Raw genomic sequence first — 27,764 nt, 5'->3', positions numbered from 1 at the left:
TTAGTTTGCAGGGAACATATTCCAGCTGCAGGCTGTGCCGGAGGGATGCGGCAGCTTCCTAGAACGGGGTGAATTCACCAGAAGTGTAAGTGGAACATCTCGTGGTTGTCCTCTGGTGTCCTCCTCGGGTGAGCAGAGCCATAAGCTCTCAGCACCACGCTAAAATCAGGGATCACCAGCCCTTTTCCTGCAGAACTTTGACCCCGGTTTGCATGACTGGGGCTTTGGGGATGGTGAGCCCAGGGGAAGGTGAACAAAACCCAGGTCCAGGCTCAGCCCTGATGGCTGAAATCAGCCTTTATTTTTTTATCCTTGACTTGATAGAAATCAAAATACAAGTTTTAATATCATTATCATTATTTTTTAGATTCCTATTGCAGTTTCATTTCCCTCAGGTGTTGGGTGTGATAGCAAAACCATCACCTGAATTTGTTTGACTGCTTTTTTTTTTTTTATGACAGGTGTACACAAAGCACTTTGAGCGTGTCAAACAGCCCCTGAGTAAATCAGGTTGTTTGCTCTATTACTTTATTCATACAGGTTCAATGCTCCAGCTGATGCATCTGAAGTGCTGTGCCATCTGGAGCAAAAATTAAATACTAATTTGGCCCCTGGCCTGGAAAAATAACAACCCCGTGCCCTGCTAAGAGCTGGCAGTGGAAGGATAGAGCCCCTGACAGAAGAACTGCTTGGGGGCAATGTGGAAGGAGCCCAAAATGCACTAATTGAGGTATTTAAAAGATATTAAAAAAGGGAAAATAATGCTCCCAGTCCTGCGTGCCGGAAGTGGGCAGGAGGGATGATGTGATCCCGTTACCAAGTCACGGGGCTGATGCCCACAAATGACATCCTGGTCCTGAGTGGGTGGTGGAGCTGCTGGAGGTGGGTGTGGTGGTGATCTTCCTCATCTGCCAATCTTGCTGCTGAAGGAAACCCCCTCCACAGCCTCCCAGAGCTCTGCTTCACCACCTGCTCAGCTCAGGCTTGTGTATTTTTGTTCCCTGGTAAAAGTTTACACCATGGCTGTTGCATCCCAAGGATGGATTCCTTCTCCTCTCCAGCTGAGTTGGACACTCCAGGTCTGCTGGTTGGGTCGCTGGCGTTGCTGTTTGGTCAAAGGCTGTCTCAGATTTGGGAGGACAAGATGTGCATGTGGGTCAGCTGTGCTGGGACCTCTTGCTTCTGCAGCCCAGGCTCAGATCCACTCAGCTCCAGGTGTGACTGGAGACACCTGTGATGGACCAGCCGTGAAGGACACCTTGGGGTCAGCGTGCTCTGGATGTTCTGGGATCTGTCAGACCTTCAAACTGTGCCAAATGGAAATAAGAGGATGACTGCTGGTTGCCGCCACTGTTCTTGGCCAGAGGGTGGTCCTGGCCATGTCCTGGGGGCCAGGCAGTGATGGGGAGGAGGAGAAGGAGAAGGATTCCACAGCAAGGAAGTGGCAGAGCTGCTCCAGACTGAAACGGAACCAAGCCTGGAGATTCCACCCAAGAAGGACTGACTTCCAGCTGCTCTCCTGGCAGTGTGTGGATGTGTGGGATGATAGGACACCTGGCTTTGCTAAGAGGGCTTTTGTGCTTATGGACCATCTCTCCAGGTGTTTCCCCTTGGGTCACCCCTCTCAGCGACCTGCTGTCACCTTCACTTTGGCTGTGTGGCAGAAGATGTGTTGTGAGTGATTCACTCATAGCCATAAAACACCATGTGGATGTGGAAGGGGTGGAGAGAGGCACGGCTGGTGTTCATCTCCTCCACTCCCACCATCACCACCTGGAACCTTCTGCCTTGGGATGACATGGCTGAGACAAGGTCCTCTCCCACTGGATCAGACTCCTGCTGCACAGTAAACCCAAGCAACTCCACCCCTCGGGCCATGGCAGGAGGTGCAGATCCTTTTGGTGGTCCTCAGCCACCCTGGAACATCGGTGTGGAAGCCTGGAGGGCGTTTCTTTGGGCCTGGAAGCTCTCCTGGTCTCAGCGGTGGTTGGTGTGGCCGATCTGGGTTTGTTTATTTTTGTTTCCTGCAATCATTCCTCCAAGGGTTTGTTGACACAAGATAAGATCTATGGGCACAGACCAAACCTCCCCTGTCCCTGTTACCCTGGAATTGCTCAGAGTTGGGCTGGGAGTGGCCATCCTGCCCATGTCCCCACCCCAACTCGCTGACAGGGCTCTGAAGTGGCATCACTGATGACGTGATATGGGGCTTATCTGCAAGTGAGCCCAGTCATCGCCTGAGCCTGGCAGGTGCCCTGGCTTGGGTGAGAAACACCAGTGATCCCATGGAAAACGCGCTCCAGGAGAAGATCCAAACCCATGTGGCTTCACCACGGCCATGGGTGGTGGTGGTTTCCTTCCCGACTTGAGGAATGGGAAAGCCTCGGCATCTCCGTGGGCAGCGTATTGTTCCTCCGTGCCGGGACGCAGCAGTACCCACCGGGGATGGAGCTGCATTGGTTTTGGATGCCTTTCCCTGCTGGAGCAATAACACGGGCCATCCAAAGTGCTGTTTTTCTGCCTGTCTGGTTTAAATTCCGCCAAAGAGCAAAACCAAACCTAAACAGTTCCAGCCACACGTGGAGGGCTCCCGTGTCCTGCTCACAAATGGATGCAGTGCCAGAGGGATGGCAAGGGGAGACAAGAGCCCGGCCTGCCCTCGGTGCTGCAAGAGAAGTAAAAAGCCCCAGTGGCAATGCATGGATGGGCAGCAGGAGCTCATGGACCAAATTAGCTGCAACCAGCTGCCTCAGTGTAGCCAAAAGCTGACAGGTCTCGGGTTGCTCCGATGCTGGAGCTAAAGCTGGATCAGCCTGCGGAAAAAGCGGGCGAGATGCTGAGAATCTGGAGGAGGAGCAAGGGCTGGGCTGTGGGAAGCCCAGGCAGGGAAGTCCTGCTTTTTTTGCTCCAGCTCTGGGACTGTGAATGTGAGAAGCAAGTAGGAATGACTTCTCCAGGTTTATTTTGGCTTTTTTTTTTGCTGTGTGTGGGTTTACGTGACACCAGGGCTGCTGGCAACAGGTAGGATACCCCTGGCTCCAAGGGAGAAAAGGATCTTTGTGCTGGATAATCCTATTTGAGGGATAGTGTACTAGCCAGGTCCTTTGGTCTCCCTTCTCCGTGGAGGGGGTAGATGAAGATCCATGTGCAGCGCAGACACAAGGGTCATCGATTTATTGGAAAACATGGAAGCAACCGAGAATGATCTTATAGGAATTAGGACTTCTTCCCTAAAAAGGTGTTGGGATTGATAACCCAGCTGAAGTGCAACTGCACCAGTGCCCACAGCGTGGGCACCAACGGGAGGAGCTGGAAGCCACTGGGCATCAGGAAAGCTGTGACACAGTTGCTGTCACAGAGACATGTGGGATTGACTCATACCACTGGATTGCTGCAATGGATGGGGATAGACTTTCCATTATTTACCAGCAGCCCTGGCTAACTGGGGAGGTCCCAGCTGACTGGAAGTGAGTAGATGTGACACTCTGCCACAGGAAGGGCTCTAAGGAGGGTTTGGGGAACTACAGGGCTGTCAGTCCGGTGACAAGAGCACATCACCCTGAGCCATCACGTACAGGACGACCAGGGGATCAGGCACAGCCAGCCTGGGTTTGGCACAGGCAGGTCCTGCCTGACCAACCTGATCTTCTATGACAAGGTGACCTGCTTGGTGGATGAGGGAGAGGCTGTGTAGGTGTGTCTACCTGGACTTTGGTAAAGCCTTTGACGCCACTGCTTCGTGGAAAGGGGTGTCCAGCCCTGGCATAGGCTGTCCAGGCCAGTGGTGAAGTCACCATCCCTGGAGGGGTTTAAAACCCGTGTGGACGTGACACTTGGGGACGTGGTTTAGTGGTGGCCTTAGCAGTGCTGGGTTAGCAGTTGGACTCGATGGCCTTAGAGGGCTTTTCCAAGCTAAACGGTTCCATGATTCTGTGATTTTATTATCCCCTCGGAGGATTAATCTTGCCGCTAATGCAGCTTTTCACTTGCAAAGCGCCTTAGGAGGAAACGGTGCCAGGAGAGCGTTTGGAGAGAGAAACCGAAAGTGCTGAGCAGGAGGCAGCTGCCCTCCCGGTTCCAGCCGTGCCACTATCGCTCTCTCTGCCTGTGGAATAACAGTGGTTTTCCCAGTTTCTTGGCTCATAGGAGTATTTCAGGGAAAATATAAGAGCTCCGTGGCCGTGCAGCTTCCCAAGACTGGGAGCGGGGGGTTTCAGCTCTCCAGTCGGTCCGTTTGAATCCAGGAAGAGCAGCCTGGCAGGTAAGAAAGTGGGAGAAGCCGAATGCCCCATCCGAACTGGGTGGGAGGGAACGGAGTGTCCCACCTGACAACTTCCAACCCCAACAAATCCGCCCGATCGTCCTGCCTCCCTCCGACCGGGCTCTCGGAATTAAATCGCCGGCGTATCGTAAGGATCAAATTAAACTTCTCTGCACGCAGAGCTTTGTCTCGAGCAGGCAAATATTTCCGCGGCGCTTTAACGACTCTCGTTTTCCTATTGTTCCCTATAAAAACCCGTCGCCAGGCTGGGCTTCCCCCGGGGCGATTTCCTGGCTCAGTTCTAAACACAGCTGCCGGCTCGGGGTTTTTCTTTCGCTTTTCAGCTGAGAAGTGCCGGATTAAGACCCAACATCTTTCTCTCTTGGCGTGTGAGATAAAAGGCGATGCTTTTGGAGGCTGTGACAGTGGTGGCCATCCAAAGTGGGATGGGACTGTGCGACGTTGGGTGGTTTTGTGGCTGAATAAATCGGGATGAGCTGGAGCCCAACTGCTGGGAGCTCTCGTGGTTGGATGTCTGTCAGTTGAGCCCTTCACCCCGGTCTCGCTTGGCGTTCACACCAAAACACCCTCACCATTGTGCTGAGCGTTGTTTGGGGGCGGCACTTTGGCAGTAAAAGCAGGAAAAATGGATCATTTCCTCGTCTGCTGCTTTGCCTGGGGGTGCTGAGTTGTCATGTGCTTCTGACGGCTCTTGGGGCTTCTTCCTCTTTGTATCCTCCTCTTCTTCCTCCTGTCTCCTGCAGCATCTTCCCCATGCAGCTGCCATCGATGCAGCAGGAGCAACGAGTCAGGGAGGTGATGGGAAAGGGCTGGGATGATTTGCAGCCAGGTGAGGGGGATGGAGCTGGAGACAAGCCTGGCATCAGGTGGTTTGTTCCAGCCTTGGATGCTAAAGCTGTAAGCAGGAATGTTGCAGGGAGTTAGGAATTGGACTTCACAGGGATGGTGACTGTTTTCCCAAAGCCAAGTGTGTATTGTCTGTGCCTGAGGACTAAAAATGCTATGGTACTCCATAAAAATGGGCTGGAGAAGAGAGATTCTGCTGCTGTCCCATGAGGCACCTCCAAAAGGAGTGTTTTTAAGACAAGGTGATGAGTCCTGGTTTACACCGAGGTTGGAACTTGAATCTCTTTAAGTTTCTTTTTTGGATGGAATTTAAATGAGGAAAGAAGGAAGCACTAACAGAAGTTTAGTTTCTTTCTTAGAAAACGTCTGTTTTGTAACAGGAGTGGCTTTTCCTCACCAGGATCCCCTGAATCCTTTCTGCCTCCTTTAGGTTTGATTTATCTCTACTATTGATGTTCTAAATCAGAACATCCAACTTCGGAGCAAACCGTGCTTGGTCTCAAAACCCAGGTTGCATGTTGCCTGCTTCATCTTCTAAATCAATTAATTTATTCTTCAGTATTATGAATTATTCATTTTGAGGGTAGCATTTGATCCCAGACTATTTCCACGAGGATGCTGTGTTATATTTTCCCACCTTATCAACCTGAGTCCTTTCTGCAAAGCCATGCAGCTGGATGCTGCTGCCAGGCTGGGCACAACTTAGATTTTGTGTGAAATACCCAATTTGCTGCTCAGAATTTTGCCCTCTTTTTTTCTTATCATTAAAATAATGTTTTCCTAAGCCAGTGCAGAACAAGTCAGGAGTTTGAGGTGGATTTTTTTTTTAAGCTGGAGCATCATTCCCATAAGATTGGACCTCAAAGATGGGTCATGATGCCCTGGCAGGTTGTTTGTTGGGATGGGATCCTTCCCTTAGGCTACTCTGGATGGGCTGACCAGGCTTGCCTTGGCTGCCCACATCACTCCAGACAACCCTCAGTGACGCTGTGCTGGAAATTCCCCTCTTCCACCCCAAAACCAGCCCCGATTTCTCTGCAAGGCCTCGCTGTGTGGCAGCCGTCTCTGCGGGCTGCTCCCTGCTTTTGTTTACATCTGGTAGAAAACTTCTTAAATTTCCTGGCAAGGGAGTAATTCTAATCCCTTTCAATGAGATCAACGGATTAGTGTCTCAGATGCTTATAAAATTGTGAGGATTAGCCGAGCCTCCCCCCGTTTTCTTTCTATGCCACGTAACATCATCGCCGCGTTTCAGGAGGGGGATCTCGGTGCTGTTACCAGGAGCTGAACCCATTTCTAGGAGCCTCTGCGAATCAAAACGCTTAAACCCCCATGTCTTCATCCTCTCTCTCGCTCCCTCTGGATTTTTGTGCAATATTAGGGTGTTTTTCTCTTTTCTTCCAGCATCCCTGGCACCGAACCCCGGTAGCCGCTCGGCAGATACGTTGGGTTTGCGTGGCTTGGCTGCGTTGCGGCGCCCGTGCGGGTAAGTTGGGAGCTGAGCCCGAAGTTTTCCTTGGTAGAGGCTTGCAAAATCACATCTTGAGAGGATCAGGTGCCCAAAACGATGTTCTTTCATGAGGTTGCCCCTCATTTCAAAGGATTCAGGTTTTTGTGGTCCATCCCCAGAGGGGAACGGCGCTTCTGGGCCGACGGGATGTTCTCACCTCGGCTTTTGGGAGCGATGGGAGCGGGATGAAACTCCCCACACCCACATTCTTGCATCCTCTTAATTACAACCTGTGCTTTCATTAGGAGTGATCCCTAACCAGCTGGAAAGGAGGGAGGGCTTGGTTCAAACCCTGTTGCTCCGTGCCTTTCCCTGCAGGGTGTTTTTTCAACGCCGTCTCTCCCGGGTCGGTGGCTGCGCGGTCGCTTGACCTGTGTGAGCAAAGTGATCCCGGGCTGCCGAGTGGTGGGAGCTCCGAGCCAGGAATTCCTGGCCCTGGCCCAGTATAGTTTCAGAGGCGAGCTTTTAAATATACACAAAGACAAGCTCATAATTTCCACTCTACTAATGAGGCCACGGCGCTTTCATTGAAATGTGCCAATAGCTGCCGTGGTGGTATTTTAGCAGCCTTGTACTGTGAATCCAAATGTGATTTAACATGGCAGCCCCCACAGAGCAGAGGAAAACTGGCTTCTCCCGCTGAATTTCAATGATGCTGCTTGGCAGCGCTTCCTGAAAATCCCCTTGGTGGTGGGACCTTTCCATGTGTTTCATCTCAACATGGCTTTTCCCCTTGGTGAAGATGGGCAAGGGTAGGGAAGAGGTATAATGATATTTTAGAAAGGTAAAGTCTTTAAGACTGGGTTTAAAAGATGTGTGGCTGGTTAGTGCAAGGCAGTGATTTAATAACCTGGCTGGCAGGAAATATCATTAAATCACAGTAAAAAACTGAACGTGAGGGCTCCCAGACATCATGTTCTCTCTTGACCTTTAAAAAGCCACTTGAAGCCGCCAGCCTGCTCGTTGCTAAACCCCCTCCTTAGTGCCACTCATATATTTTCCCTTCTAGGAGGCGATTCAGTGCCTGGGAATTTGTAGAGATATGACACTAAACTCTTACACACCAGAAATTCCCACTGGTAGTTTTTAGCTTTGTAGCTTTGAAGTTGTTTTGAAAATATTTAGCAGGTTTTTTTCAGTTGGTTGCAAGAAAAAGGTAAATTTTGAGTAACTTTCTCGCAAGTTGTTTGTTTTCCTTTTTCGTTTTTAAACATCAGCAGCACGGCTGTAAATTGGTGTTTTGCTTATTGAGGGCTCAATTTATGAGGACTCGTGTAAGAAGCAGCGTTCTTGGGCAAAGGAAGGGTGGGAGTAGGTGATGCTGAAAATTCACACCTGGCTGTCCATCACCTCCTGGTTGCATTCCCCAGGGTGTGGGTGTGCCTGGATTTTAGAATCATGGAATGGTTTGGGTTGGAAGGGACCTTAAAGACCACCGAGTCCCACCCCCTGCCAAGGAACCCGTCCAACCTGGCCTTGGACACTTCCAGGGATCCAGGGGCAGCCACAGCTTCTCTGCCCAACCTGTGCCAGTACTTCATTGAGGTCCCTTGACTTTATGCATCCCACTAAGGTCTGGCCATAATTTTGGGAGAACAGGGAAGAAGGACAATATCCAGTGGCATCACACTGAGTGCTGAGACTCTGACAGAGGAGGAGATGCACATGTTGGGTTTGTGAGTGTTTCTCTCCAAGCACCTCACTTGACTATGCAAGTCTGGCAGTGGAAAAGTTCCATTTTCCATTTCCAGCTAAATTTTGAGGGGTTTGCCATCCTTGTACCCACCTTTCTTGTGCCAGTCCCATAGAAGTGAAGCAGTTTGTGTCCTGTATCTGTGACTCCCAGGAGGTTTTTTTGCTGGACTCTATAAAGCATTGCAAAACCTTCCCAGTCTCTCTTAGCAGTGTAGAAGGAATGATTAAAAAAACCATTCCCCTAAATCCCAGTACTTGGATTAAAACCAGGGAAGGATAGGCTGACTCTGCAGCTCATTTTTTGGAAGTATTAGGAAAAATTGCCAATGGCAGTGACGTGGCATTAGTGTGAATTCCCAGCAGGCTGAGTTTTGGGGTGGTTTAGGTTTTCCCAAAGGCTTTTTCAGGCTCTCAGCATTATGAAATACAAAGTGGCTGGATCAGCATGGGTTTTGGGGAATGGCTGCTCTGTGGGATTTTTTTAGTGACTTTTTCCCGGTATCCAGTCACCAGCTTTGTAACTCTTCCCATCCAGCTCCTTCTTCTCCTTAGTTTTTACCACAAATATAAATGGGGCAATTAAAAGGATCCGTGGAGAGCATTCCTGAGGACTGAAATCCAGGATCTGGGAGCAGACGGCAGCAGCATAAAGAGGAATTCTTCCCTCTCTGGCCTCATGCTGCTTTTCCACCACAAGGCTTTACAGCCATCTGGATCCCCTTTCAGATTATGCCCCCCCCTCCCAAAAATCCATAACCTAGCAACCTTATTTAGTGTAAACGAGAGCATTATGCCTTCCTGCTTCCAAATTTGTGCTTGGCTCCTCCGACTGCCTTTATGGGACGGCTGCTGTGATCCCATCGCCAGCACAGGGTGCCTGTCTCCAGCAGGATTTTGTAGGATTATTGAGTCCTGAGTGTTGCACTTATTATTTTTTTCCCCATTAAAGGAGCTTAGAAAACAGAGGGGGAAAAGGGTTTCAGGAAGTTGTGTTGTCCATCTGCTTCTCGATATGAAAGAGTGGAGAGGGCAAGTTACTCTTTGGCTCCACGGAAAGCAATTGGCTTTGGTTCAGCCTTGAAGACTTGATCAAAGTGGGATTTTTTTCTTCCAGATGTGATATTTTGGGAGTCCCTATTGCTTCCCCCAGCTCTGTGTCATCACCCAGGGATTTTCAAATTCCCTGGAGCGTTTTACACCAATTTCTCTGCTCTGACCCTTCAGCTGCGTAGGCTGAGTGTTTCTCATGGAGTTTCCAGCTTGCTTTCCCCAAGGATCCTCTTAATTGAGGAAAACTGCAAACCAGGAAAAGCAGCCACAAATGAAGGTGGAAGATTATTCCCACCAAATTAAGCAACAGGGACAAGGGAGCTGCAAGTTGTGGTGTGAGGCTGCCCACCCCTGTGGTGATGTCTGTGCTCTCATTGCTCTGCTTGGGCTAAAAGGCACCCAAATTTAATAATATGTGTGATATTAAATTTTTTTAGCGTGGGATCCCATTATCATCAGTCCTTACAGGGAACCAGGGGCTGCTGCCTTCTCCTTTCACCCCGTGAGCACAAGCAGGGCTGGGGGCAGGAGGAGGCAGCGGCACATCCTTTCCCACCACACTTTCGGGAGGAAGAGTGAGCTCAGCAGGTCGTGACGTTGGAGCTGCGTGCCGGGAAAAAGGGGGGAAAAAGTAATTACAAATCCCCAGGGCCAAAGGGGGAAAATTCCTTCAGTGTTGTTTCATCTCCGAGCAGCGAGTTGAGCCGTCCTGGGGCAGCCTGTGTGCACCCTTCCGAGCGAGGAGCTGCCGGCTCTGCTTCACACCCTCCTGAGAAGTGACTTCCAGCTCCCATTTCTGATGGGAGCCTGAGCAGGGCTGTCCTCCAAACTCTGCTTCCCCCTCCTTCAGACAGGATTAAAAAGCACCATTGATTTTTTTTTTTTTCTGTTTATTTTTGCCTGTTTTCCTGGAACTTGCAAAATCAGCCCTGAGCAAACCTCTGGTTTGCTTTTCTAACGGCTCTGGGAGAAAACTTTACTTTAAATTGGGTGATGGGAGCTGCAGCTGCCCCATGTCTGCACGTTCCTCTGCCAATGGCAGCAAAAACATTTTCCCATTTAAGGGTTCTCTTCAGTCTTAAGGTTCTGGCTTGCTGGAAATGTCAGTGGTACCAGTTGCGCCGCCGGGTGTTTCTTTCCTTAAAAAGACTTCCCTATTCTTTTCCAGTGGCTGATTGCTTTGGCACATTGTCACATCACTCTGTGTCCCCTGCCCGAAGGCAGTGGAGAGGGTTAAGGCTTTGTGTTTGGTGTCGGCCAGCCAGGGAATGCAGCCAGGATATTTCCTGATTCTCATTCAAAAAAAGCATCGGATCCGCTCTTGGGGAGAAGGGATCAAAGGTCTGAAGCGATTTGTGGTTGGAGGTCGGTTTGGTCTCTTGGTTGTCCAGGCACACAAAAACCCACCACCACCCCCCAGACCTGCACACGGCCAAAATGGGTGAAACAAACAGGTTTTTGTTCCATTTGACGCCCAAAAATTGTTTCTGTCACTGCTGGTGGTGCTGCATCGCCCCATCCGAGCTTTGCTGGATGTCTGCACGACTCTGCCTGTGATGTGAGGGACTTGTTGGGATGCTCCCCCTTCCCAGCAGATTAATCCCACTAATCAGTAACACTGCCAAGCCCTGTGCCATCGCTCACGCTCCTTCACTCACTGCCAGATGTTTGGAATGAAGGATGTGGGTCAGGTTGGATGCTCGGAGCTGGCCCTGGATGCAGCACCATCCCCACGGTAGCATCGTAGCTCTATAAAATCACAGCATGCCAAGAGTTTTTGCTTTCCCCCCACTCTTAATCCGGTTGTTCCCTGGTTTCAGACACCAAAGGCCATCGCTCCCACCTGGAGCACTGAGATTTCCCCTCGCTCCATCCCGGGAAAAGGCAGGGCGACAGCAGTGCTGGTTCGGGGCTGGCTCTGCAGCTGCCTGTGATTTTCCCATCGCTGCGGATCCTGGCGCTGGACCAGCTCCAGAGATGGAGCTGAAGGAAATTCCTTCCAGCTGCTTGAGGTCAGGGCTTCGCTTTGCTTTTGGGGTTCACGAGGGGGATTTTTTTGCCTGCGAGTTAAACGCAGGCGTCTCTGGCCGCTGCTTCTTAACACCTGGAAAAATCCTTTTCTTTTAAATATTATCCTGCTACTCGTAGCCATTAAATAACCTTCCTGTGGAATCATTCCATGGAAGAATACCCCGCTTTGCAGCACAACTTGGGGCTGTTTCAGAAAGGTCTTGTCAGCTGCTCCCAGTTTAACTTTCAACCGAGTTAATAAGGCTTTTGGTTAAACCTGTCTGAAACACGTTGCGAAACGCCTTTGAAACTCGAGACGCCGTTCACGCCCGCTTGAAATCTTTCCCATCGATAAAATGTTTCGACTTGGAGTTCGGCCACGGCTTAGCATTCGCTCTTCCCCGAGATTCATGATTTCAGACCTGCCTGTGTCTGGCTCTGCTGCGTTTTTAAAGCTCAGTGTTTCCTGGAGATGGGTTGGCCTCGCCAGCCTGGCCGATGGGATGCTGCTCAGACCAACAGCTTCATCCAGTTTCCCCAGTTGATGGCTGAGATCCAGTCTGAGTTTGCTTTGAATCCCTGCAGAGAAAGTTGTTTTTCTTGAAAACATAACTTAAATCCTTCTAAAAATGGGGTTTTATTCACAACAGCAGAGGCAGAAGCCACCCCTCCACCCTGTGCATGGGCTGTATTTAGGTATGATGATGCACAGCACTTGCCTGGCCCCTTTGTGCACTGATGTTATAAATAAATAATAATAAAACTTTTAAAAAGAGTACAAGCAGCTCCTTTTAATAAGTAAAACCCTGAGAAGGAGCACACAGTTCAAATCCATGTGGCAAAGCAGCAGGAAAGCAAAAATCTGCGGCTTTCAGCCCGTGGGTGATGCTCATGGCATCACCTACAGCGGCGTGCCTGGTGTCACCCTCCCTGCTCAGGGATTCTGCCTCACTCCCCTCCTCCCTGCCTCAGTGTCTCTACCTGTGAGAAGATAATTGCCTCCCTCATTAATCCCTCTGCCATCTCTGAGGGACGCTCTGGGTGAGAGGTTGGCCCTGCGCATTAAGTGCTCACTCTGGCTCTAATGGGGATTAATTTGGCGACGTGGCTTCTGGAGGTTTGCCTTTAACAGCCCAAGGTGTAATCAAAGGGCTGGGACGCCAGCGAGCTCAGGCTGACCTGTAACACTCCCTTCCTGACTGCTCGATAGCCCATTAACCACAACCTGGCTTTTGATTAAAACCCGTTTTTGTCCTCGCTGGAGAAACTCGGACGTGCTTGGTCCCACGTGGCTGAGACACTGGAGGGTGGAAGGAAGGAGACGTGGAGCTCAGGTTGTTCTGCCTTGTGGCATTGCCCCCTCTGGCTCTCTGCATCCCAGCACACTTGTTCCTTGTTATGCTCTATATGCTACAGAATCACAGAATCGTGGAATGGTTTGTGTTGGAAGGGACTGTAAAGACCATGTTGTTCCAACCCCCTGCCACGGACAGGGACACCTTCCACTATCCCAGGTTGCTCCAAGCCCCATCCAACCTGGCCTCGAACACTTCCAGGGAAGGGACAGCCGCAGCTTCTCTGGGAAACCTCTGCCAGTCCCCCTTTCCTATGTGCAGCTTGTGCCCCCCGTTGTGGGGGATGCAGGGACCTCCTGGGAGCCGTGGGTGTCCCACAAGCATCATCTCCCCGCTCTGAGATTCCTTGGCCACGGAGAGAGCAACAGGGAGGCTTTTGTTCTGCACCAGAAACTTCTCATCCTTCTTTATGCCTCTTTTTTTATTTCTTTTGGCTGCTCTCTCGCAAATCTGAAGCAGATTAAAATGCAGTTCCTCCCCCCCACACTCGCCTTAAAAAAACCCAACCCCAAAGCTTGGCTGCTTGGAATCATCAGATTTCACTGGAGTCTTTTAAAGTTAACAGTTTCCTGGATCCTGGGCAGGATAACTGATTTTCCCCCTTTAACCTTTGTGTTTTTTGCTGTAACATTTCTCAGCTGTTGCAGCAGGAGGGAGGGAGGACCAGGGCAACTCCGATGTGGGAAAGGTTATTCCATGTGGGTGTTGGATGAATCTGGTGTGGGACTCGCTGGACTTGCACCGTGGGGGACTGAAGGGTTGTCCTGGGAGGCTGAGCCCCCACGGCATGGCTGGCAGGTAGGTCATGGCTGCATCGGTGATGTCCTTTTGAGACAAAATATTTGGGAAGTGGTTCCATTGGAAGGAGAGAGTAGGATGCTGGGAGTGGGTCGGAGCTCCGTTTCTGCCAACTGTTTGTTTGCCAAGGGCTGTGATGGTTTTGGGGACTGGTGCAAGAGCGGCACAGCTCAGGTACGCACAACCGTCAGGAATTTTTCAGGCTTCATGGGATTTGCTGCCCTAAATGCAGCCTGGATCCTCCTTACCCACTGCCTCTGCCATGGAATCTCCTGGTGGAATTGCTGAGCCAAAACCCTGACTCTGATCAGGAGAGCATCAGAAGTTAAAGGAGTTGTAAAGGAGAGAAAAATGATGGTCCTGCGCCGGTTGGTTTTGTTGCCTCTTTTCCAAGAGTTGTCTCTCTTTCCTTGCAAAAGAACCATCCGGAACTTTCCCAGGTGGAGGACTTTTCTCCGGGGTGGTTGAGGGGCTGGAGGCGGCCGACCTTGGCCGACGCTGGTGATTATCAGCACGAGCCCCAGGGCGAGGTGGGGCAGCCAGAACCTCGTCCTGCAGCCGACACATCCTCGTGCTCTGAGCGTGACCGAGGGGAGTCCCTGAACCGTCCAAAGACTCCTTTGACCCAGGAAACAGAGCGAGGCTGAGAACCAAACCCAACCCCTCTCCGTGATGCCGAGCTGCGCATTAACTCCGCCGGAGCCGGGAACAAAGGTTTTGGGGGCTGGTTTGGGCTTTTTTTTTTTTAATTTATTTGCAAAGCAAACCAGCTCAGCGGAGCGGAACAAGCGTCGGTGGAGGAGCGGGAGCTGCCGGGTGGTTGCTGGGCTATAAAATCCCATCCCCACCGGCGCTGGCAGGGGTATGTGCCGGCTCCCCGAGCTCTTGCAGCGTTTCCACGTTGGCCGGGAGAGGTTCTGAACATGCGTGTTGGTCTCTGGAGGCTTTAATCAAATCCAGGCTCTACCAGAAGTCGCCTCGAAACTTCCAGCGAGCTGAGGAAACTGAAAGCAGCCGGAGCAAGGAGGCTCCTGGACGGGTGTTCGGTGCCTGTGGGAATGCTGCCTGTGGTGAGGGGATAGAGCCTGTGGGGCAGCCGGGATGAAAGGTGAGTCTGCTCCCGGAGATTATGGTGGGAAGACAGAGGAAAGCCCAAAGGGTTCGGCAAAAAAGAGACCTCAAGGGGAAAAAGAGATTCAGGAGTGAGGATGGTGCTTGAAGGGACACTCAGAGGACACTCTGATTTCGGAGCATCGCTCCCTGGCACGTTTGGGTTGAGATCCTGCATTTTCCCCATTGTCTTCTCACCCCGTGCAAAACGAGGAGCTGTGCAATTGCTGTGCCGTCAAAAACTCCCCGCTCCAGGGGAGGCTTTTGTTATCCCTCGGTGATTTTATTTGGCAAACAGCATTCAGACTGCAGGTACTTTCCTTGCTTGTTGCCAAACTTCATCGCGCGCCGCGTCCAGCCCTCTCCCGTGGGCAGAAGGGAAAACAAGGTGTATTTTGTAACTTCCTTTTCTGAGCTGGGGGCGGGGGAACTCTGTGCCTGGCCAGCGACGGTTGGGCTCATCCGAGGGCGAACGGCTCAGGGAACGATGGAAAGATAAGGAATAATAAATAAGTGCAATTAAAATCCTGGGGGGGGGAGACGGTACACCGCAGTCGTTATCCCAGGCAGCTGCTCGGGGTTTAACCGGGGCTCTCCGAGGGGAGGGAGGTTCTGGTCACGCGTCCCAGGCGTGGTACGTGACAGCCAAAATCGCCGCGCCTTCCTCTTGGCCGCCGGTGCCTCGGGGTTTTCCTGGGGGGTTGTGCTGGGGAGTTAAAGCTGAAACCTGCAAAAACGCTCTTAAACCACCAAACCCGGATCTCACACGGGAAAACAAACAAAGCCTCTTTTACAGACTCCATAGTCTCCCTGTGATTTCTCTCGGTGGTGCTGCTGTATGGCCTGGGAATGTCCGTGTCCTCTCCTTTCTGTTGGCGATGCACTGGATGCCAGACCCTCAATGGTTTTGGAGGGGGGATTCTAAGGGATGAGGAATCGATCTTGGAAACTGCTGGAGGGGAAAGGAAGGAAAAACTGCCTTGTTCCGAGGCTTTCTGACTGCTTTCTGTATTTTTACCCCGTTACTGAGGGGTTTGAGGGACACTAGGGTTGCTTGGATGCAATTCCCAGCCATCCATCTGATGCAGCGTTTAACTGGAAGGGTGACGTGTGTAAGGAAAATAGCTGGAGGAGAAGCTCACAGCGGGAGAGGGAAAATCCCAGCCCTGGCTGATCCAGCACTGCTTTGTTTTCAGGCTTACCAAGCTGGGGGCTCAGTTTTGGGCAAGGATGGCTTCACCTCGGAGGGGGACGAGTGAAAAGTCATCTCCTTCCCCCTCTGCCTCCCTTTGGAGGGACTGCTGGTCTCCAGAGTGCATCCTGAAGGAGCCTTACATCCATGTGTTTTCTCCCTGTCTCCACAGCCTACCCATGAGCTCGGACTTCCAGCATTACAGTTTCAGGATGCCGAACATCGGGTTCCAGAACCTTCCTCTCAACATATACATCGTGGTTTTCGGCACGGCCATCTTCGTCTTCATCCTCAGTTTGCTCTTCTGTTGCTACTTGATCAGGTAAGGGAAGGCTGTAAGAGGAGTGTTCCCCAAGAGCTTCCCTGGTTCTGAGCCTGCCACTGATCCCTCTCCATCCCAAGAAAAGGGCGGCATCATCTTATCTTCCCGTGAACCTGACGCCCCACGAGGCAGTCACATTATCCACTTAAAAAAACCAGGAGATACACGTGTGCTCAAGCAGGCATGGAATCAGAAAGCCTGGGAAGGGACGTTTTACGGTCCCTGCTTTCTGCTTAATGTTTCAACACGTTTGCCTCTGTAATGAGTAACTCGTGTCCCATGTGCTTAAGGAATGTTTAATACCTGCTCCGTTGGTTATTGGACACAAATTGCTCCTTCAACAGCGCAGTTTGGAGATTAATGATGCAGAGTTGATGTGTTAATCTGAGCGATGGGGAGCGGGACGGGAGGGCCAAAGGTTGTTCCAGTTTGGGGCTTATTTTAATTATTTTATGGGCCGTTGGGGAGATTGTTGGGCTGCTAATTGAGAGGAGAAAACTCTTCCTGCCGGAGGGAAAACAAAAGCCAAGTGGGGGAAAGTGCAGTGCCTGGGGATTGAGGTGGTCAAGGTGTGCTGAGAACCCGGGATGGGGGGCTGGCTGCACCTCTCCCTGTGGCTGGGAGCAGAGGGCATCACTGCCAGCAGTGGCAGCCAAAGTCCTGTGTGCCCAGAGCTCTCCTCTCCAGCTTTTCCATCCCCTTTCCCTTCCCTCTGGCTTTTCAGCTGGCCCCAGCTCCCTGCTTGTCATACATCCATTGCATCCCCTTCCTCTGTCCCCATGAGACAGATTCCCAGTCTCTCCTTGCACCATGGAACCCTGCTCACAGCAGCCATTCCCACCAGGTTTTCTATCCAGAAGGTGCTAAAAATATTCTGTCCTGCTTTCGTAGACCTGGGAAGCGAGATTTCCACGTCACCTTCTAAATACTTGATAATTTCCACCCATTTTCAGCTCTGTACGAAGCAAAACCTCATCAAACATGCAGATGAGCCCAGAGTCAAGTTTACCCAGGGGTAATTTGGGCTGCATGGGCATCGTATCTTAATTTTTTTCCCATGATTATGCACAAGAAAAAGGTGTTTTAAGGTGCAGCACATCTGTCCATCCTGGTAGACAAGGTGGTTGTTCCCATTAACATCACGGTGCTCGATGTTAACAAGGTCTGTGCTGGGATTTGCATCCAGCGTTTGCATTTTAACTGGGACACCAGTGGGAGGGGATGCAAGATAAAAAAAATAGACCAAAGGTGTTCAGAAGGCTCAGGTGGAGCTTGAATCCATACGGCTCACCTGGAAAATGAAGTGGTGTTTTGGGCTTCGAGAGTATTTTCCTGGGCACCAGGTCTCGCTGGGTGTGTTCTGCCCCAAAGAAGGAATAACAAGGAGTAATGTCTGGAAGGTCAAGCCAGAAAATCTTTAAATATAGAAGCTGGAGGCGTGTTGCAAGAGAGAGGGTGAGTAACCGGTGAAAGGAGCCAGCAAGGAAGTGGCAAGTCCTGTGTCTCTTCACGTCTTTAAATCAAGACCGAGGACCTTTCTGGACGAGACATTTTGGCTCCCGTTCCTGAGGTGCTATTTAGCAACTTATGATAGATGGGAGGCTGGATTAGATCATCCAATGATCCCTTTATAGCCTGAAACTCTGTAGAGACTCTACAAATGGCTCTTCAGACCTCCTCCCTCAGCTCTTCTATTGGCAAAACAGAACCAAAACAGGATCCTGCAGCCCCTGTTTTGGAGGGTTTTGCCGTGCCGTGGGTTTTAGCTGTGCCAGTGTCCCAGGAGCATCCGCCTCCACGGAAGCTGCTGTGTAATCACAGCTTGTGAGGGATATAAAATGAGCTTTGGTGGGGTTTGGGGAGCCTTGTAGGTGGAGAGCAGGATGAGGACCACCCCCACCTGCAAGGGCAGAGAGACCAACCCAGGCAGAGGGCCAGGATGGTCCCCTCAGGAGCTCCACTTGTATCCACAGGGGTTATTTGCAGGTAACAGCACCCCCATAGGTGCAGAGTCAACACAGCCCATCTCCTCTCTGTCCCTGCTTTCCTGTGACTCCACATCTGCAAATATTTGGCAAATACCAAGTGAGGCTCGTGACACCACCCATGGTCCTCATGGCCTGCTCTGGATCAGAGCATCCCGTGCAGCTCTCCTCTGCATCCATGGAAAAGCCAGTGTCTGGTGCATTCACCCCAAATCCAGAGCTGAGGCCTTAAATAAAGGATGTGTCAGGGGAGGAGAGAACACGGGCTGTGCTTCTCAGCTGTGTCAATACAGAACACGCTGCCAGCTCCAAAGGGAGGAAAAGTGGCATTTTTAATTAATTGGATTGGCTCAAAAAAAAGTCTTACAGGGATTTCAGCACAAAGCACAGCAAAGATCATCGTTACCTGTGCACACTCCAGGTGAATCTCGAGCTTTTCTGCTGCTGCAAACCACTCAGGCCAAAGCTGGGGTCCCTCATGGCTGCTGCCTCTGCTTGGAAAAATTACAGATAAAAAAGGGAAGAACAAGGAAATTAAATTTTGCAGGTGGCTGGTTGTGTCTGATCTCTGCTGAATTAATGAAAGTGATAAAATCGTGTTGCCTTCAGTCCCATAAAACCCAGTCCAGAAGGATGCTGAGCCGAGCTATGCCACGCTCACCCTGAGTGAAGGCTGCAGGATCCTCTCTCCATGCTTTCTGCAGGATCACATGGGGCTCATTCCAGCCCAGCCTAGGGCAGCTCAAAGTCTCCAGGAGGTGCAGGGAACGCAGCTCCTAAAAAGCCCATTTTTTGTGGGGCTGTTTCCTTCTGCATTCAGACCTGCCAGGATCCAACGCTGGTTTTGTGTCCAGAGAAGGGAATGGAGCTGGGGAAGGGTCTGGAGCAACAGGAGCAGCTGAGGGAGCTGGGAGGGCTCAGCCTGGAGAAAAGGAGGCTCAGGGGGGACCTTCTGGCTCTGCAACTCCCTGACAGGAGGGGGGAGCCGAGGGGGGTCGGGCTCTGCTCCCAGGGAACAAGGGACAGGAGGAGAAGAAACGACCTCAAGTTGTGCCCGAGGAGGTTCAGGTTGGATATTGGGGATAATTTCTCCACCAAAAGGATTGTCCAACCCTGGCCCAGCTGCCCAGGGCAGTGGTGGAGTCCCCATCCCTGGAGGGATTTAAAAGCCATGTAGATGTGCCACTTGGGGACATGGGTTAGTGGTGGCCTTGACAGTCCTGGGGGAATGGTTGGATTTGATGGTCTTGGAGGGCTTTTCCAACTTAAATGATTCTGTGATTCCATGAAGAGTCCAAGGAGCCCAGCTGGGCTGGGAACAGTGACAGTGATGGGGCAAAGAGTCAGTGCCTGCCTTTCTATTCCTTCTACTGTGGAGTGTGAAATAAGCAGATCTTGGAGGTAAATCTGCAAAAAGTGTTCCCTCTGCATTTTATTCCTGTAGTCATTCCCTTGCTTTGGGTGATTTAGTCCCCCTAGGAGCAGGGCACTCCCATTCCTGCGGGAAGACATCCCAAAGCCCAGGAGAGGTGGATATTAAATTCAGGGCTGGGTGACAGCACACACACGATCCGCAGCCACGCGCTGTGTGGTCCCTTATCTCGGGCAGACATCTGCCAGAAATTCCTCCGGAGTCACAGCGCTTGACACGGGATGGATGGAGCCCTGGGCCTGCCAGGATCCGGGGTCTCCTTACAACAGCTGCACCAGGCCCCACCAGAATCCATCTGGCTCTGGATCCTGGCTTTGAAAGGGAAGTGTGGAGGAGCGGACGGAGCTCGCACGCTCCGGCACCAGATGTGCTCGTGCTGCTCCCCATAACCTCCAGGGAGGGATTTTTTGGGAAAAACTCCCTGTCTAGCTCAGCACCAACCCTTGGCATCGTAGCGCCTGTGCTGACAGCACGGAGCTGCACAGATCCAGGGCCAGGTGGCTCCTTCTTCCCCATTGCTGGTCTGGATACTCCAGTGGCTTTGGCTCACCAAATCCTTGGTGGCCAAGGATCCGTCAGGCGGGTGTTTCTTCCCATTCCGGGAGAGTTTTCCCGTTGTCTGTGGTCTGCAGCCGCACGCCGTGCTTCTCCCCATCTGTGTTTCATAACCGCTTTCCCAGCCACCGGATCCCTGCGGATTGGGCCGGTTTCATCCTGTTTTCTCTATTGTTCCTGCATCTTCTGCTCATGTTTCTGCTCGGGGTCACTGGCGGAGGGATGCGACCCCGGCCTCCTCCTCCCCTTCCCTGCCTGCTGCAGTGTTTTCCATGGTTCTGCAGGAAGGTTCCTGCCAGGCAGCACTGTTGGAGCAGGAGGAATGGCTCCCCGTAAAATTTGGGACTCAGGAGCCAACTTTCTCCATCTGTCTCTGCAGCATTAAGGTGTGTTCTTACCCATTCCTCAACTTTTAAGGCCCACATTTTAGGGGGGGATCTGAGCACAAGGATATATTTTTCCATCCTATTTTTATAACTCACCCACTGCGGCGTGGCAGGATTGGAAAACCCCCATGAGCTCAGCCAGGGGTTTGAGACAGCCCCCAGAATAATATTTTCGGAGAAATTAAATTCCAGGCAAGGGGGTTTCCCTCTGAATTCACAGTCAGGACTGGCTGGGGAAAATACTCCTACAGCTCTCCAAGCCCTGCAGCCACACACTAACTCCTTATGGAAAGTCCTTGGCCAACTCTTCACCTTAGATGTCTTCCCTCCTGAGCTTCCAGAGCACTTCACTAAGAGCCATGTCTGGTAATGAGAGGCAATATTAGTTATTTTTTTATTTTAAATGTATTTATTTTGGGATCATAATGGGCTTCTCCAGCCAGTGGATGCCTGTGGAGCGCTGCTCTGGGCTGTGGAAAACAGGCTGCTCTTGGTTTTGGCTCTGCAGAGGGGAGTCTGGAGAGGGAGGGGATGGAACCAGCTCTTTGCTTGTGGCCTCAAATTCCTGCTGCCACCAGCTGGACTTCCCACTGCAGCAAGTGTCCTTGGAATAGGTTCATCCCATTCATCTCCATCCCTTGATTTGCTCCAGGAGTGGATGTTGTTCAACTGATCGTAGAATTGAGAGGGTAACACTGAGTTTGAGGAACCCAATGTTGCCCAAGCAGCAGGATGGTGGGAAACCTCGGGGCAGGGAGGTCTCCTTCCCCATCCTTACTGGAGTAGGAGTGGAGCTTTCCTCAGGTCTGAGTCCCCATCACTTGGAAAACAGTGCTCTGTCCAGTCTAGGAATTGCTGGCAGCAGAAGTGGTTGGAAACTGGGGGGGAGGATTTGTGGCAGCTTGTGATTTACCCATCAGCTTTTACTGGTCTTAACAGTGTGGGTGATGTCTGCATGTCCTCAAAAGCAGAACAGGGGAACAGTTGTGTGCTTTGGGATGGAGACATTCCCTTCCCGGCAACAGGGAAGATTGGATGTTTCTTAAACATGTTGTTTCACGTGGCCATTCTCAGTTCTGAAATGAAAAATTAAAAATTAATATATTAAATCTGGAAAGGAGGGAAGGGAAACGTTTGAGGTGTTACAGTAATCCTGGTTTTTTTGCCTGTCCTCACGTTTCTCCCTGGTTTCCTTGCAGGCTCAGGCACCAGGCACACAAAGAGCTTTACGCCTACAAACAGGTGAGATGACCCTCAGGAAGTTTCCCTCTCCTTCCCTTCATGCCTAGTGCCAAATGCACATTGGAGCAGCCACTCCATCAGGTTTCCTTGTGCTAATCCTCTCCTTGGGAGGTTTTTGGCCCTGGAAGAGCAATTGTAACAATCTCTGTCCCTGGTGATTTAATTGTTCTCCACCAGCTGGGCCCCCCAGGACCATCCCTCACCTGCTCCTCCGCAGGTCTCCAGGTTTTCTGCCAAGCAGTGGGAACATCCCCAGCCACCAAACCATGTTTTGTGGGGTCTGAATCTGCTCCCAGGGTCGGACCCGGCTGCTCCGAACCCACAGGGCTCTCCCAGGGAACAGCTCCATGTCCCCTTGGCAATCCCAGCTCTACCCTGCACACACCCACAATACCCTGTTAAAATAAACAGGGGCAAGAGGTGGGTGTCAAGTTGCTGCTTCCACGTCCTGTTTTTTCCAGGATTTATGGGATTTTTCTGCCTCTGATCCGTTGTTCAAGCAGGAAACTGGGTGGGGTCAGGGTGGTAGCAAACCGTTGTCCTGGATTTATGGCCCTCTCCAGGTGTTCAGCCTGGATGGAGTGAGAATGAAGCGGCAGATATCCATGCAGGGGCTTGTGGCAGAGTATGGGAGCCCAGGAGGGTTAAATTTGGGAAGAGAGCTCCTGGATTTGGTCCTTGTGTTCGTGGTTTTGTCTGTGCCAGCACTGCCTTCCTCCTGTCCCTGCTCAGGGGGGAAGGCCCCACGCACTCCAGGTTTACTGGGAGGTTCCCAGTTCTACTGGGACACTCAACCTGCATCTCTTTATGGAGATTTTTCCTGGGAATGCTCACAGCAGCAGCTCTGTCCTGACCCCAGCGCTTTGTCTTGCAGGTTATACTCAAGGAGAAGGTGAAGGAGCTGAACCTCCACGAGGTGAGCACATCTTGAGCAGCAAAGGCTCCCTCACCCTCCTCTTCCTCACACTGGGGAGGGGGCAAATCCTCAAATTTAACTCCCTTGGGAGCAGGGCACACAGCCAGGTGTGCTTTGGAAAGGAGGAAAGCACCTCTGCAGAGGCCTGGATTAAATCATCTCCCTCCTCTTGGCTCCCCTCGAGCTTTCACTGCACCATTATTATTATTTATTGCCTTATTATTATGGCAGCGATAAGGAGCTGTGGATAAGGGGAGGCCAAGGAAAGCTGGGCCTTGGATAAACAGTGTCCCTGGGCGGGGACGTCCCCTCCGGAGCGTGACGATATCCAGCGCAGCTCTGGGCAGGGAAAACTGGAGCCTGGGATAAACACCCTCCCCCAGCCCCTGGGAGAGGCAGATCCACCTCTCCCTCCCTGTCCCGTGAGGTCTGAGACACCTCCGTTGTTCTCCATGATCTTCCAGGCCTTTTGGGGCTGAGTGTCCCTACTTACAGCCCGTTTTTCCCGCTGAAGTTGAGCAGGAATGTGCTCGAATCCCACGTCAAACACGGGCTGGATTTATTTATTCCCCTAAAGACAACAGAAATGCCCACCCACGTCCCGGGCACGAGGCCACTCATCCGCTCAGTGCCAGCTCCAGTTGTTTATAAGCCACTATTTATTTTATTTTAATTCCCTGGGCAGAGCCCATCCCACGTTTTATCCTCACCCTCCGCTCCCCACGGCCGGGGGGTAAATCCCAAGGGCCCCAGGGTTCCCAGCAGTCCCTGCTGGAGGCCCCTATTTCTGATCCCCTCCCTGCAATCGACCTGCAGTGCTTTTTTTTTTTTGTCGGCAAACGGACTTCAAAGCACTTCCCGGGGTGAGAAACGGGTGGTAGGAGGGATTTGGGAATGTGCCAGAGTCGGGAACAGCAGCGGTAACGCTCCGTCCTGCTCCTTCCCTCCTCATCCACGTCTATTCCCAGCTCTCCGCCGCTCTCCCAGCTTTTGGGGAGGACAAGGAGTCTGTGGGGAGGGACATAGAGCAGCTCAGGCTCTTCCCTGGGGTTTGCAAAAGGCTGGAAGGGTTTTGCTCCAAAATATCCCTTTTTGGGCATTTGGATCCTGGCCTTTACAGTAAGTGTTTCTGGAAAGCAGAGCACGGGGTGGGAATTTTCCAACATGACGGGGCGGCCGCCCGGAGCCCTGGGGAGGGGAAAGCGCCCGCCCAGCCCTTCCCCCCGTCCCTGGGTTCGGTTTTCCCCTTTTTCCATCTTTCCGCCTCTCCCAGGCCCTGGGGGAGCTCGGGATGTGTGTGTTCCTTGGGGGACGGTCCCGGCAGCTGCGCCTGGCCCTTGTTGTGGACAGACACAGATCCCAGGCCGAGGGGGCTCGGAAAACCGGCCGGGAATACCCAAAATCTCCGGGAATATCCAAAATGAGTCAGGACTAAGCAGGGAAGGAGTTTTTGGCTGAGTCTCTTGCCTGCTGGGAAAACAGCCACCAGCTTTCCCAGCCCTGGGATAGATGCACCCTTTGCCTTTTCCCATTCCTAGAGTTATCCCTGTGCATGCAGCTCAGGTCCCGGGGACAGCAGCAGTGTGGATCCATCCCCCTGCACCCTAAAAGCTCCTGGCACATCAAATACATCCCAGCTTCGTGGCTGTTGCTCTGGGAAGGCTCCAGGGTCCCTTCTGCCAGGAAAGGGAGACCCCAGGCTGAGCCTGGGCAGTAAAATTTGGGAAGGTTTTAGGGAGGATTTCACCCCTCTGATGCAGGTGGTGAGGCCCTGGCACAGGTTGCCAGGAGAAGCTGTGGCTGTCTCATCCCTGGAAGTGTCCAAGGCCAGGTTGGACGGGGCTTGGAGCAGCCTGGGATAGTGGAAGGTGTCCCTGCCCATGGCAAGGGGTGGGACTGGGTGATCTTTAAGGTCCCTTCCAACCCAAACCATTCCATGATTCTCTGATTTTGGCTGGTTCAGAGCCATCCGTGTATTTTTATGTGCAAACGTTGCTTCCTGACCACTGACCTTCCCTCTGCATCTCAACCCTTCCAGATCTGCGCCGTGTGCCTGGAGGAGTTCAAGCCCAAGGACGAGCTGGGCATCTGTCCCTGCAAACATGCTTTCCACAGGAAGTAAGTGTGGGCATTGGGATTGGGATGGGGGGCTCCTGGCCTGAGGCCTCCTGGTGCTGCTGCTCCTCCCCTGGGGCTTTTTCCACCCCCATTCCGGGGGCAGGAATTGCAGCCCCTTATTGAATGAATTAGAGCATGTGGAACAGCAAAGATACAATCAAAAGCTGGCAAAAGTGCTTCACATATATATATATATATTTAGATATCTCTATATGTAGATATAGAGATATATACACACTTTACATATTCCAAGCTCTTCGTATCCCTTGTGTGTGTGTATTTACATCTATAAAATTTATATAAATTTATAAAATAGATCCCCAGAACCATGATAACAGCTCCCCAGGGATCTGCAGGGACCATTTGGGCATCGCTCCAGAGTCTGGGGTTCAAATTGTAGGTTGCCCCATGCTGGGTCAGGAGTTGGCCTTGGTGATCCCCATGGATCCCTTCCAGCTCAGTCTGTAATTCCATGAAAAATGTAAATATATATATTTTATATATATATGTGGTTTATATAAAGCAAACCCACTAAAATTTACATTACTACATAATAATGTTATGTTTTATATAATAACACTATATAATATATATGTTATATATATAATATATATACTATATATAATATTACATATATATGTTATCCAATACCATGTAATATTCTATTATATATACTATACATAATATACTATATAGAGAGTATATATATTATATATACTATATATTCTCTATATATGCATATGTATGTACACACATATATACACAGTATATATACACATAGTATATATACTATATATATTTAAAGTATATAATATAGATATATTTATAATAATTTTTATATAAAACATTTTATATTTATTTATACATCATGTGTTTTATATATTATTTTTATATTATTTTTATTTTATATTGTTATCCACATATTCTATGTTTTGTATATTTCTATATGTATGTGTTATATATTATATAATTATATAATAGAATATATAACATGTAATAGTATTATACTATATATAATTATTCACATATTTTATATTTTATTAATTTATATATACATTATGTATGTGATTATGTATATTTTTCATAGCTTATGTATAATTTCTATGTACATTTGTATGTATTCATAGACATCTTTAGTGTATATATTTTATTTAATTTTTGTACATGCATAAGTTTTTATATCTCTATTTTATAAACATAAATATAAAATTTTATATATATATATATATATATATATAAAACCTATCTACACAAAATCCATGTATTTATACACACACACACACACAACAACCCAATAAAATATAAAGACATCCAAATGGTGAATTAAAAATTGGAGGCAGCAGCAAAGCCCCAGGGGGAAGGGTCAGTGGGTTTTAGGGGGGATTTTTGCAACCCCCCATTAATGCCAGGTCTGTCCCCACTATTCCACCTGTGTCCCTATTATTCCATGTGTATCCCCACTATTTCATGTGTGTCCCCACTATTCCACACGTGTCCCCACTATTCCATATGTGTCCCCACTATTGCCATGTGTGTCCCCACTATTCCATGTCCCCACTATTCCCTGTGTGTCTCCACTATTCGAGGTGTGTCCTCACTATTCCAGATGTGTCCCCACTATTCCACGTGTGTCCCCGCTATTCCAGGTGTGATCCCGCTATTCCAGGTGTGTCCCCACTAACGCCGGTGTCCCCCCGTGTCCCGCAGGTGCCTCATCAAGTGGCTGGAGGTGCGGAAGGTGTGCCCGCTGTGTAACATGCCGGTGCTGCAGCTGGCACAGCTCCACGGGAAGCCGGATCCCGGCCCCCCCCAGGGCCCCCTGCCCGGGGCCCAGAACATCGTATAGTGCCCTGCGGGGCGGGGCCGGGGCCGCTCCCGCCCGCGGCACTCGGACACAGCCAAAGCACCGGGGACGCAGCCGGGGAGCCCCAGATCCCGACGGATGAAGGGCCTGACCCTCGAGCCCGGGCTCGGTTCCTCTGCCGGGGCAAGAAGGGGGCTCGGGATCCTCAGCACCACATCCTTCTTCCAGCACATCCCTCCTCCAGCGCCGCGGCCGCCGGGAAGCAGCGCGGTGGCACCTGGAGCGCCTCGACATCCCCCCCCCCCGGCTCCCGGTGCCTCCCGCGCCCGCCGACCGTGCCCCAAACGCTGGGGGGACCCTGGAGCACCACGGCCGGTTCCTGCTCCCTCCTCTTCGCCTTCGGTTCCTTTGCCTTTGCCATTCCCACCAGGAAATGGGGTCTGGCCCCCGGGATCGTGCTGCGTCCCCTCAGCGCCGGTGTCACCCCTGGGGGGCAGCGGGTGGTGGCTGCGTGGGGTCTCCTGGGCTTGGATTCCCCACTCGCCCTGCCTGGGGGTGGTTGTCCCCCTCCTCGGCTACCTCAGGAGTCCCTGGAATGGGCACCATCCTGGTGTCACCAATCAGCAGTGAGAGCCATGGCATGGAGGGGGCAGGCAAAAATCCTGGCTTTTGGGATCATCCCATCGCTTCCAGCCTGGCCCTGGGGGTGTCTGGGCAGCCCCCCAAACCCACCATCCTCGTGGGGGGGAGCTGGGCCACCCCCTCACCTCTCCAGCCACAGATCTGGGTGTCCCCCGCCATCCTCACAACTCGTATTCCCTGGATTTTGGGGACAGGGGGTGTCAGTATTACACGGCAGCGGCTTTCCCGGGTGCAGGGCTGGGGGTGCTCCGGGTGCCGTCCCCCCATCCCGTAAATTCCTCCCAGGACTGTTTATGGAGCGTGGAGCCTCATAGACGTGTTTGTACACTACGGATTCTGCAGCAGAATATTTTTTAAAACATTCGCTGTTTTGGTTTTTGTTTTTTTTTTTTTCCTCTTGTTTGTTTGGTTTTTTTGTAAGCTCTATTTTTGTATATTTAATTGCTATTTGGAAATTCTAATAATGCGTCTTTTTTGCTAATCACACTCTTCTTAAGGAAAGGAAAAAAAAACA

At 51.1% G+C, this 27,764-nt stretch overlaps 1 protein-coding gene across 5 annotated transcripts; it reads left to right on the top strand.

The window, feature by feature from the left end:
- Positions 1 to 27,764, top strand: LOC113978554 (RING finger protein 24). 5 transcript variants are annotated; one of them, XM_027705579.1, is made up of 7 exons: positions 1 to 85; positions 6,533 to 6,614; positions 16,021 to 16,170; positions 21,728 to 21,770; positions 22,645 to 22,686; positions 24,725 to 24,804; positions 26,512 to 27,764. In XM_027705579.1, exons 3-7 carry the CDS (start codon positions 16,028 to 16,030, stop codon positions 26,648 to 26,650), a joined length of 447 nt encoding a protein of 148 aa, XP_027561380.1. In that variant the 5' UTR covers positions 1 to 85; positions 6,533 to 6,614; positions 16,021 to 16,027; the 3' UTR covers positions 26,651 to 27,764. The 5 variants fall into 5 exon arrangements, with proteins under 5 accessions (XP_027561380.1, XP_027561382.1, XP_027561383.1 ...); XM_027705583.1 differs by lacking the exon at positions 1 to 85 and adding an exon at positions 4,178 to 4,261; XM_027705581.1 differs by lacking the exon at positions 6,533 to 6,614 and having other exon boundaries at positions 3 to 85.

This window comes from Neopelma chrysocephalum, unplaced genomic scaffold (assembly GCF_003984885.1).
Source record: "Neopelma chrysocephalum unplaced genomic scaffold, ASM398488v2 Primary Assembly neopelma1_345, whole genome shotgun sequence".
Taxonomy (NCBI): Eukaryota; Metazoa; Chordata; class Aves; order Passeriformes; family Pipridae; genus Neopelma; species Neopelma chrysocephalum.
This window is presented reverse-complemented; position numbering and strand designations above follow the sequence as displayed.

Excerpts from the sequence above, each read along its gene's own strand:
- LOC113978554 (XM_027705579.1), top strand. The coding sequence starts at position 16,028 with ATGAGCTCGGACTTCCAGCATTACAGTTTCAGGATGCCGAACATCGGG. Across the intron at positions 21,771-22,644 it reads AGCTTTACGCCTACAAACAG|GTTATACTCAAGGAGAAGGT; the intron begins GTGAGATGACCC and ends TTTGTCTTGCAG. Across the intron at positions 24,805-26,511 it reads AAACATGCTTTCCACAGGAA|GTGCCTCATCAAGTGGCTGG; the intron begins GTAAGTGTGGGC and ends CGTGTCCCGCAG.